We start from the raw sequence: 12,555 nt of genomic DNA, 5'->3' as shown, positions 1-12,555 counted from the left end.
AGACTACCTGCTCCAACAAGCATCGAGTTCCTTGGCTTGCGTACTAGCATGTGGTTGGATACATCAGTAACACCAAGATAAGTGTTGAACTCAAATTTGTTGGCTCTATGAGCTTGGTACAGGAGGCATACATATGTGGCTGGATGTCAGTTACTTGGTGATCAGCATGGGGTAAGGGAGACTGAGCATCTGCCTCAGAGGAGGACAAACCAGCTGAGGAGTTACATTTGGGGAAGGGGAGGGGCAAAGTATCCAGTTGGATTGGCTGAGAGCTAAAAGCTGTACCTGCTAGTGAGTGGGTAGGAGTGTGCTGGGCAGGGTTCAAGAAGATGCCAAAGGTTCAAACACTGGCTGCCGGGGGCAGGTTGCCTTTACAGAAACATCCTCCTGTAGTCACAGCCAAGTGTGTATAGCCAGTTTGTTAGTGCTGGATATTTTAGAAACATCAGAATATTATTTTTAATGTTTTGCAAGTACAAAGAATGCAGTAACATGTAATGTTGTAGCTGAATCTTTGTCCATATTGGTAATCATGGTCTTCGGATAGTTCTGAGCAGTCTAGTTGCTGGGTTCATATTTCCAAACTCATCACAGAGGTTGTGCACCTGACCTTTCTAGAAGCATTTTTCGGAGGTACCCATTTCCTTAATGCCGGCAGACAGTGATGAAGGTAGGTTTACTCCATCTATTTAATTTCCTCTATCATAGTGCCTTTCCTAGATTTGCCAATTATGGTGATGGTGGACATCATGTTCTAATTACTGATATTAATTAGCATGCTTTTACTGTTTTATCATTTAGGCAGAATTTGCTCTTGGTTTCTGGGAAATAGTCTTCATTATATTTAAGAAGTTTCCTTCTAGTCCTATTTTAGGTATTTTATTAAGACTGTCTGCTGCATTTAATTAAATGCCTTTTCAGCATTTATTGAAAACATCATAGATTTTTTTCCTGTTTTGTTTGTGCTGTAATGTTGACTGATTTCCTGGGAGTGAACTCTCATTGCATCTGGGAATGTTTTCAGCTTGAGCAATTAGATGCATTGCTGGATGCTAATTCTAATAATATAATTAGAATTTTGTTTTTGTATTTGTGAGATTAAAAATAGTATGAGAAAATAAAACTATAAACCAATCAGTTTTGAAATGACACTTTTTTGAAGGTTTGTGAAAACTCAGATGTACATGTTTCTATGATAGATCTTTCACCTTTTAGAATCCTCTTCTAGAGAATTGTTCTAGTTTTCCTTAGGTCAGTTTGTTTTTGTTTTCCCACATTTTGTAAATAATTATTTCTTTTAGGTTTTAAAATTTGCTGCCCAGAACTGCAATGTAGTAGCATTTTATAGTACTTTCCATTCTCCTGCATCTGCATTCATATCCCTCTCTTGTTCTTCATTTGTCTATTTTTTAATCAGATATGAGGATTTATCTGTTTCTCTATTTCTTTATTATTTTGTTTTTATTAATTTTAGTCTTTTTATTCTTACTAGTGACTTTGTTCTTTCTTTCTCTCTCTCTCTCTCTCTTTGTATTTTTCTGAAGTGAAAAGCAGGGAGGCAGGCAGACTCCCACATGCACCTGACTGGGATCCACCCGGCATGGCCACTAGGGGGCAATGCTCTGCTCATCTGGGGCATTGCTCTGTTGCAACTGGAGCCATTCTAGCACCTGAGGTGGAGTCCATGGAGCCATCCTCAGCACCCGGGCCAACTTTGTTCCAATGGAGCCCAGGCTGCGGGAGGGGAAGAGATAGAGAGAAAGGAGAGGGGGAAGGGTGGAGAAGCAGATGGGTGCTTCTCCTGTGTGCCCTGGCTGGGAATTGAACCCGAGACTTCCACATGCCGGGTCAACACTCTACTGCTGAGCCAACCAGCCAGGGATTTTTCTAATTTCTTAACACAAATACTTCCTCTGAGGGCTTTTAAGACACAAATATTTCTTGTGTACAGCTTTTTCTGTCTCCCATAGGTTTTGATGTGAAATGGTCTCTTTTTCATTGCCTTTGTGACAGTTTAATTTCCCTTTTAATTTCCTTTGATCTAATGATGATCTAAAAGTGTTTTCTTATTAGGTCACATTTTAATTATTTCTAATTATCAGATAATGTATAACATCTACAAAATTTGTAAAAGTTTTTTTCATGATTACTGGTACACTTATCTATATGTGAACATGTGAAAAAACTATTTGGCAGATGAAAGGTTTCCTGTATATTAATTAAAGCAAGTTTCTTTTTCATGTTATTCAATATTCCCATGTCAATTTTGTCTCCACGGTATGTACAATTTAAGTGCATTTTAAATCAAATTCCCTTTGTAATTTTAATCACTCTTGCTCTATGTTGTCATGTTGTTGGGTATCTATTAGATGTCTGTTGTAACATGTCTCTCTTTGTGCTCATTAGTGCTTTTAACCTTAAATTATATCTTGTCTGATACTAATATTACCACTTGTACATATCTTTCAATTCCCCTATCATCACTATTTTTACTCCTTTAAATTTAATCTCGTATTATCATTTTGTTTCCTGTGCTTCTTGTAAACAAGTTATAACTAGCTTGCTCTCTTCCCTCTTTTTTCCTTTAAGCCCAATCTGACCATCTCTGCTTTTAATATGAGAATTCAGTTTGTTGCCTTTGAAATGAGATTTAGGTCTCAGCTATTCATTTCAAACATTTTCAATATCCTCTCTTATCCCAGTAAGATGACATTTTTGAGTATTCTTACTCTCGCCTCTTCCTTCCACTCTGTGCTCTCCTATTTACTGAAATAATTTATCTTTAGTTATCCCTGGTATCAGGACTTCTCTTTCAGGGTGCCTCTTCTAATTCAAATATCTTTATTTAGTGCATATTTCCAGATAGTCTCTCCTCATCCATCTTACTTTTAATTTTACAAGTTCCTCTCCAGACTCCTCACTTACGACTGTCTTCTCTTGATCTTTCTCTGCCTTGTTGTCTCTGATCTGGTTCCTCAAACATCAGCAGTACACTCTTTGGATTCTTTTTTTGTCTGATTTTTTTTTTTTTTTTCTGAAGCTGGAAACGGGGAGAGACAGTCAGACAGACTCCCGCATGCGCCCGACCGGGATCCACCCGGCACGCCCACCAGGGGCGACGCTCTGCTCACCAGGGGGCGATGCTCTGCCCCTCCGGCGGCGCTCTGCCGCGACCAGAGCCACTTTAGCGCCTGGGGCAGAGGCCAAGGAGCCATCCCCAGCGCCAGGGCCATCTTTGCTCCAATGGAGCCTTGGCTGCGGGAGGGGAAGAGAGAGACAGAGAGGAAGGAGGGGGGTGGTGGAGAAGCAAATGAGCGCTTCTCCTATGTGCCCTGGCCGGGAATTGAACCCCGGGCCCCCCCGCACGCCAGGCCGACGCTCTACCGCTGAGCCAACCGGCCAGGGCCACTCTTTGGATTCTTGCATATTCTTGTATCTTTCTTTTGTCCTGACAGGTAAACAATATCTTGGTGGGGTGTAGGGTTATTGGATGTCAGTCCTTTTAAGTCACATGTCGATATGATTCCATGATCTTCCAGCTTCTGTTGCAGGTGAAAAGTTCAAGACCCATCGCATTGTTGATTTTTTTTAGAGGTAACGTGTTCTTTCTGCCTTGTAAGATTTCCCCTTTATCCTTTTACCAACAAAGGCAGAGATGTGTCATTACTCATCAGTCTAGCCAGGAAGTTGTAGATCCTTTTCCATCTACGAGTAAGATTTTTAGCTTGTAAATTTTATTTCAAATGTATTTAATGTTGGATTTCATTCCATCTTTTTCTTTTTCTCTTTCTAAATTTCTGTTGAACTTGAGATGTCAAGTCTCAATCTCTTCATATATTTGGTCTGTGATGATTTGAGATTTTCTTGTTCTTTGTATTTCAGGTCACTATTTGGGTCTCAGTAGAAACCATGCATTTCTTAACTTAGCTACTGTTGTTGGAAATTAGAAAAGTAATTTTTGTTCATTTTTAGTTCCAGGAGATTTTTGGTGGACCCTCACCTCAAGTTTTCTTAAGCGCTTTCTTAGAGCTGCCAGACGGACCAAAAATAATAATAATACAATTTCTATGGGCTTGTCCTCTTTTCTGAGTGATCTTTCTTCTGGGTCCTAGGTCTTCTAGTGGGTTGTTATTATTTGTTGTCAGCTCATGGGGGCTCAGGACTGGTTGATGAGTCCATCGAGTGACAGTAGTCTCAGTTTACAGGAGGTAAAGTTGTGCCTGCCCCCAGTGCAGCAGAGAAAAGCAGGCGTCCAGTCCCTGGGAGGAAGCTTCTCTATACTCAGGTGTCCCTGGCCTCTCACCAGTCTTGGGGACAGGGCAAGTCTGGCTCTATCTGCAGCCCCTTCTCACCTCAGGTTCTGAGAAAGAATTAAACCCCAAACCTCAATACATCCATTGTATGGCATGAATCAATGTTTCTGTGTATCTAGAATGGTTCTACGCACCATTTTCAGGAGAACTGGGAAAATGAGCATTCAAATCACTGTTTGTAGAGCTTACTTCTCTCATGTATCCCTGATGAGAAAGGCTGAGCGCGGCACACTCAACATGGGTGGCTGGTGGAGGGAGGAGGAAGGAGGGAGGATGCCCACAGATCTCCGGGTCACATTCTTCCCGGGAGGTGATACAGGGGGTAGGGGCTGCAGAGCCTGCTGTCAGGGTCGGACTGGGGGCAGATGACCTGACTGTTTTGTGCCAAAGCACACTGGAAGCACTCTGTAAATATGCTTCTGTTTATGAACGTGACCAGCTGCTTTTCCTTCCCTTCCCTTATTGGCCAGTAGCTAGTGCTTCCTTTAACACTGATTCTCTAGCCCACCTGGCCCAGGGTGAAGAGAGCCTGTCTCCCTTCTTCCTGCCTGGACTCCAGTGCTTCACTGCTGTTTGACCCCAGGAGCTCCTGACTCAGGATGGTGGGTGTTGTGGGACCACACATTCTGGCTGTCGCAACATCAAAACCCTCTTTGTTGTCAGTTACTGTCTTTTATAGCAGGCCTTGCTGAAGATGCCTGTCAATCGCCTGTGAGGCTGTTTTCTACTCTTTCCTCGAGCCTTTATGGACATATTTTGGATGAATGTGTTTAGACACTAGAGAACTAGGAGACAGTTAAATGGGGAGAGAGGCTTTTCCTGTGGGTTAGGTGTCGGCCTCCATGGGGTCAACATACCTGAAGGCTTGGCTGGGACTTGTGCATGTCTCCCCAGCTCAGGACCCACACTTGGTCATGTGACTTGTCATAGGACAGCTTAGCCGGCACAGGGTCCACACCTATGGACTTGGAAAAAAAATGACAAGTTGGTCATGGTTGTTATAGAGGCTGGCGCAGTAGTCATTTCTGGGCTTGGTGCATGTGGCCATCACTCCTAGGTAAGTGGAAGGCCATCCCAGCAGCCTTGGCAATGAGCCTGTTTGGGGACCCAGTGCAGAAGCCTTCCTTCCGGGTTTGTCTTCAGAGGCATAAAAATGGCTGCCATTAATGCCTTCTTTTAAAAAACTTCTTGTATGTTTTACTTAAAGAAGAGACTCAGAGCATCTTGGCAAAACCCTAAACACAGAGGCTTTCAGTTATCCATTCAAGAATCAGCTGAGGACCCTCCTATCACACCTCTGAAAGCCTTTAGGCCTTCCTTCCCCAGGCTGCTCTATGGCCTGAATACTGGTGAGCAGGCCCTTCCCCTGGGTCCTCTGAAACTGACTCTGAGATCATTCATTATCACTTTATTTTTGCACAGCCTCTTTTTTATACATCCTTCAGTGGGGGCTTCTGGGACACAGACTATTTTTAGTGCCATAACTGAAACTCTGCTGTCCCCTGAAAACAAAGCTTCCCCTGTGGCCCTGGCAGATGGAGGCATTTCTCTCTTTTAATTCTCATAGAGTTTTATAAATTCCCAAACTGTTCTATGATGTTCATGCTTGTCTTGTCATTGGCTAATATCCTAGCCACTCCCTTTGTTCCCTAATGACATAAACACATGACCAACTGTTTTTCCTACCACTCACTCGTTTGTTAAGTTTGGTGCATTCAAATCCACATAGATGATTCATCCAAAGCCCCCCTTTCTCAGTTCCTTCTTGGTTTCAGTGATCTATTCTTCCTCCATACCTCAGCCATCATAGCTTAAACCTTGTCAGTACAATTTCTGAAATTTTAATTTCAACTAACCAGATTCTAGCTTTTCTGATTTTAGGGAAGAAAACCCTATGTGTCAAAACTTCTCTAAAGAACTATCTATGGAGCCCCTGAATTCACTTTCCCTGTCTTCATTCCCACCAAGTTTCTGTCTTCATTACACCCCTGGCCTGTTCTAGCCTTTGTGTCAGATTCAGAGGGTCATCATTGTGATCCTCCTCCTGACATTTCAGCAAGATTCCATAAGGTTAATTATTCCTGTTTGGAAACATTGTCTTCACTCAGCCTTCCACCGCCCTAGTTTATCTCCCATCCTGACTTCTGGATGGTGACATGTCTCAGGTCTTCAGCGTCGATCATCTTACCTCTCCATCCTTTCCCTGGATGTGCTTATTTAATACTATGGCTGCAATAACCTGATGCACTCTGATGACTTTAGAATTCATTTCTCTGTCAATGATCTCAACATTTATAAAACTGAACTCTTGATTTTTGCCCATCCCCAATGAACTGTATTTTATTTTTTCTCCATTCATCATCATCTTTGAAGTCTTTTATTTTCTTGCTCTAAGTGTCTGTTCTCCAAAGATTCAAGTAGCGGCCTCTACTGTTTCCCCACACTTCACATAGCCCAGGTCTTTTGTTTCACATCCATAGTTACTCCTGTTTCTATTGTCTCCCAGCTTCCTGGCTGCTTCCCTTCACTTACCAAAGGCAGTGAGATCAGGCACTGTCTTTCTCTACCCAGAACTGCACAACATACTGGCAATGATACCATCTTGACACTATCTGTAGTTTCCTGTACTCTCTCTGTTAAAAATGCCTCCTGACTAAACATATATCTTCCAGATATTTGTCTGCCTTCTTCACAACAAATCTTCCCTAAGGTTGGGACTGTAGCCATTCTCTCTTCTTTCTGCTTAACCTTTCCCATCATATTTCATATTCTCATTTGAGGTGCTGTGGAGTCTAAGTGATTTTTATATTTTACCTTCAAATTTAGAACAGACCTTTCTGCAGTGTCAGTATGCTGAGAAAAATGGAGAAGGTCCTGAAGAACACACTAGGACTGAAGCCTTACCGAAACTTCACCTCAACTTTGATTCAACTTAGTACCTGATTAGATTAAAATGATTCATTCTCTACTCTTTCTGCCTAACAGAGGAAAAGGTAAACCCCTCTTTGGTGAATGTGAGTCATATAAAGTGTCTAAAATGTTTAATGTGGAATGTTTTGCATTCAAGAAAATTACTAGGCATCTTAAGATACAGCCCCACAGGTGATCTGTAAAAAGGTAATTTGGAATTAAGTAAAAATTCTAAAGTAAAAAATGCAATGCCTGAAATGAAGAACTCAATAGATAGGTTTTGCTAAAAATCCATATTAGACACAGAGCATAGAATTAGTAAACTGAAAGGTTGATAGAACGTATCCAAATTGAAGCACAAAGAGCCAAAAGGGGATGGAAGATAAGAGAAAGATAAGTGAAATACAATGGAAAGGTCTAATTTTTTAAAAAAGAGTTTCAAAGGAAGAGGCAAGAGAGAATGAGGCAGCAGCATAATATTTTAAAAAATATAGCTGAAAATTTTCTAGTCTCAGGAGAGGTATCAATTCAAGAACCTCTGAAAACCCCAAATCAAAATAAACACAAAGAACACATTAACTGGCACTTAGTAAAACTGCTAAAGACCAAACAGAAAATTTGAAAAGTAGTAAAAAAGTGATACATTATCTTCAAAAGAGCAAAAGTAAGACAGTTGACCTTTTATCAAAAAGAATGGGAAGATAATGGAGAAGTATCTTAAAATGCTGAAGATATATAATTGCCAATGTAGAATTCTATACCCAGTGAACATATACTTTAAAAATAAAGGGAAAATAAGGTTATTTTTCAGGAAATAAAATCTGTGCCAATCTGTTGCCAACAGACCTGCAACAAAAGAACTATTAAAGAAACTTGTTGAGATGATGTCAGAGTAATGGCGCGGTAGGAAGCGATACCAATAAATCTCTCCCAAAACTCAACAAGATCTTCAACCAGAAACAGAAAAACCTATCCTTGGAGCCTCCAGATGTTTCGCAATACACCCAAAGGTATGGTCGAGCAAAAAATTGGCTAAATATATAATCAAACCCTGAAGGAAATAGGGAGTAAGAAATGCTCCGCCTTCCTCACTAACCTAAATAGGGCTGCTTTCACTGGGAACTGAGAGTATAGAAACTAAGGCGTGCAAAGGGGGTGAATAGATCCAGGCCGTGGCACAAACGGCCGAACCAGGCTGTGGCACGGAGATCCAAGCTGAGGAAAAACTGTGCCTGTGGCAACCCAGGCAATACAAGCTAACATTCGCGCCAAATCCAGACAAAGAAAGACAAGTGGTGCAGCCATTTTCCCCGATCTCCTGGTCGGGGTGCGCAGATAGTGGGCGAGAGATTCCTTCGAAATCCCCGGGAGTGGGCGCCCGTGTTACCCCACAGAGAGGCAGAGTCAGAGGCCTTTGTGTGGGCCGAAAGCGGAATCTCCAGGCAGCCCCAGCGCCCTGAAAAAGCCGCGCACAGGGAGGGAGTGAAAGCCAATTCCAACGCTGGAACTTTTCCGTGCAGGCGGGGATTTCACTCAGAGGGTGAGGCAGACAGCCTGATATCCTGGTCAGCGCGCACGGAGAGTGGGCAAGAGACTCCTCCCAGCACCTCAAGAGTGGGAGCCCGTGTTATCCCACAGAGGGGCAGAGTCAGAGGCCTCTGTGTGGGCCAAAAGCGGAATCTCCAGGCCACCCCAGCGCCCTGAAAAAGCCGCACACTTGGAGGGAGCGAGAGCTAATTCCAGCGCTGGAACTTTTCTGTGCAGGCCAGGGTTTCACTCAGAGGGTGAGGCGGCCAGCCTGATATCCTGGTCTGCATGCGCAGATAATGAGCGAGAGATTCCTCCAAGTGCCTCGGCAGTGGGTACCCATGTTATCCCACAGAGGGGCAGAGTCAGAGGCCTTTGTGTGGGCCAAAAGTGGAATCTCCAGGCTGCCCCAGCGCCCTGAAAAAGCCACGCATGGGGAGGGAGCGAGAGCCAATTCCAATACTGGAACTTTTCTGTGCAGGCGGGGGTTTCACTCAGAGTGTGAGACTGCCGGCCTGATATCCTGGTCTGCGCACGCAGATAGTGAGTGAGAGATTCCTCCAAGCACCCCGGGAGTGGGCGCCTGCCCGTGTTACCGGACAGAGTGGCAGAGCCAGAGGTGTTTGAGTGGGTGGAAGCCCCGCCTGATTATGCTAGCAGCTCTGACTGACTGAGCCTTACCCAGAGCCGTGTGCTGAGTGGGAATAGAGTGGGGAGTTGCCAGCTCTTTGAGTCTCTTACTATCCAGGCAGAGGCAGCAGCAACCCCATAGCTGGATTATCAGGCTACTAATTGAGGAAGGAAAGACTAGGAGAGAGGCTCCAGGAACATGGACTCTCTCACTGTTGGAGCCTATAAATGCTAATGAGCCTCGACTGCCAACAAGACTGAAGCACAATACACGACATCGCCATAGAGACTTATCAACTGCAAACCTCTACCTGAGCGTGCCAAAGGGGCAGAACCCGAGGTACAGAGTCACCGACCAGGAAGAGGGAGAGAAAAGAAAAAGCAAGAAGATAACCTCTCAAAATCAAGAATAATACGCAGACTTTATAGCCTATCCCATTTTATTATATTTGTTCGTTTGTTTCTTTTATCTTCATTCTTGACTTTTTTTTCCTTCTCCAATTTGGTTGTTTAATTCTATGCCGGTCTTACTCTCTCCTCTCCTTGAACTACACTACCCATAAGTGTTACATCTCCCATTATCTTTTCTTTCCTCTTTCTTTCTCTCTATGAGGGTTGCACGCCAAAACCCTTAACTCTCTCTCTCTTTCTCTCCTCTTTTTTTCTTTTTCTTCCGTTAGTGGTTCCCTCTTTTTTTCTCTCTCTCTCTTTCTTTTCTCCCTCTATATTAGTTTCTTCCTTTCTCCTTTACATCTCTTCTCATTCAAACCTCAATAACGAACAAATTATCTTATCTAGGACTCAAACTTATGTTTGTGGCATTTTGGGGTTTTTTTATTTCACCTTTTTAACTAACTAGCAGTGCACCCATCCCTGGCTCTCCATTTTATCTAGTTCTTGTACCACTAAATACAATAGTAACTTTTTAATTTGTCCCCCCATTTTCCTGTTTCCCTCTTATTCCTCTCATCATAACTCTTAGTCAACCAACACCTAAAAGCAAATCATTTTATTCTTGACCCAAATTTTTTCCTTATTTGCTTTTTGTGGGTCCATACCCCCCCCCTTTTTTTCTTTATTTTTGCCCCTTTATTACTTCTCCCCAATTCAGGCCCTCCATTACAGGTATTGATTGTTCTATTTAGTACAATATAATTCACAGTTCACCACAAGATTTTTCTCAAGAAAGAGGGGAGAGGAGAGGAGAGGAAAAAGGGAGGGGGGGAATAATTTCTTTTTTTTAAATTTTAATTTAATTTAATTTTTCTTTATTAATTTTTTTTTAAAAAAACAACTCTTTGATTTTTTATTTTTTTGACTTATTTTTTATTAAATCTCATTAATACTATCAACAAAACCACCCTCAGATGCCATTAAGGAAGACAAAATTGAATATCATGGATACAAAAGAAAGAGAGAGAACACAGATTGATGAGGAAAAATCTATGGAGAAAAAGTTTAATATATTGGAAACCTTGGAGTTAAACGACAGAGAATTTAAAATAGAAATCCTAAAAATACTCAGAGATATACAAGAAAACACAGAAAGGCAATGTAAGGAGCTCAGAATACAACTCAATGAACACAAAGAATATATTTCCAAGGAAATTGAAACTATAAAAACAAATCAAACAGAGATGAAAAACTCAATTCATGAGCTGAAAAATGAGATAACAAGCTTACCTAATAGAACAGGCCAGATAGAAGGTAGGGTTAGTGAAATAGAAGACAAGCAACTTGAGGCACAACAGAGAGAAGAAGAAGGAGACTCAAAAATTTAAAAAAATGAGATAGCCCTACAAGAATTATCTGACTCCATCAAAAAGAATAACATAAGAATATTAGGTATATCAGAGGGAGAAGAGAGAGAAAATGGAATGAAGAACATACTCAAACAAATAATAGATGAGAACTTCCCAAGCCTGTGGAAAGAACTAAACCCTCAAATTCAAGAAGCAAACAGAACTTCGAGTTTTCTTAACCCCAACAAACCTACTCCAAGGCACATCATAATGAAATTGGCACAAACCAACGGCAAAGAAAAAATTCTCAAGGCATCCAGGGAAAAGAAGAATACAACATAAAAAGGAAGGCCCATTAGATTATCATCAGATTTCTCAACAGAAACTCTACAAGCTAGAAGAGAGTGGACCTCAATATTTAAAGTCCTGAAAGAGAGGAACTTTCAGCCATAAATACTATACCCATCAAAGCTATCCTTAAAATATGAAGGAGAAATAAAAACATTCACAGATACAGAAAAGATGAGGGAATTTATAATCAGAAAACCCCCACTCCAGGAATTACTAAAGGGGGTTCTCCAATCAGGTTCTCTTTGTAGAACAAAAACAAACAAAGCCACAAGTAAAAGCTCCAAGAAGAACACAATAAAACTAAATTTAAACTGTGACAACAACAAAAAGAAAGGGGGGGAGAGGATGGAGATTAACAGTAGCAAAGGACGATGGAGTGCAAAAGTACTCACAAAATAGTGCACTACAATGAACAGGGTAGGAACCCTTTTCATTACTTAAAGGTAACCACCATTGAAAAAACCACCACAGAAGCACATGATTTAAAAAAGATAGCAACAGAGAAAAGATGTATGGAATACAACCAAGTAAAAATAAGAGATAGAAAAACGAAAGAGAAGGATCCAACAAGACACAAAACTAACAAAAAGCAATCTATAAAATGGCAATAGGGAACTCACAAGTGTCAATAATTACACTAAATTTAAACGGCTTAAACTCACCCATAAAAAGACACAGAGTAGCAGAATGGATTAAAAAAGAAAATCCAACTGTATGCTGCCTACAAGAAACTCATCTAAGTAACAAGGATAAAAACAAATTCAAAGTGAAAGGCTGGAAAACAATACTCCAAGCAAATAACATCCAAAAAAAAAAGGCAGGCGTAGCAATACTCATCTCTGATAATGCTGACTACAAGACAGCAAAAGTACTCAGAGACAAAAATGGCCATTTCATAATGGCTAAGGGGACACTGAATCAAGAAGACATAACAATTCTTAATATATATGTACCAAACCAAGGAGCACCAAAATATATAAGACAGCTACTTATTGACCTTAAAACAAAAACTGACAAAAATACAATCATACTTGGAGACCTCAATACACCGCTGACGGCTCTAGATCGGTCATCCAAACAGA

General features: G+C 41.4%; 1 protein-coding gene across 2 annotated transcripts in view; it reads right to left on the bottom strand.

Moving 5' to 3' along the window:
- Positions 1 to 12,555, bottom strand: part of FSTL4 (follistatin like 4) — a 592,181-nt gene that overhangs the window by 13,368 nt on the left and 566,258 nt on the right. For both annotated transcript variants that reach the window (XM_066388059.1, XM_066388060.1), the window contains one exon: positions 5,171 to 5,278. In XM_066388059.1, coding sequence (XP_066244156.1) covers positions 5,171 to 5,278 — 108 coding nt within the window. The remainder of the gene's footprint in view (positions 1 to 5,170; positions 5,279 to 12,555) is intronic.

Source organism: Saccopteryx leptura, chromosome 6 (assembly GCF_036850995.1).
Source record: "Saccopteryx leptura isolate mSacLep1 chromosome 6, mSacLep1_pri_phased_curated, whole genome shotgun sequence".
NCBI lineage: Eukaryota > Metazoa > Chordata > Mammalia > Chiroptera > Emballonuridae > Saccopteryx > Saccopteryx leptura.
This window is presented reverse-complemented; position numbering and strand designations above follow the sequence as displayed.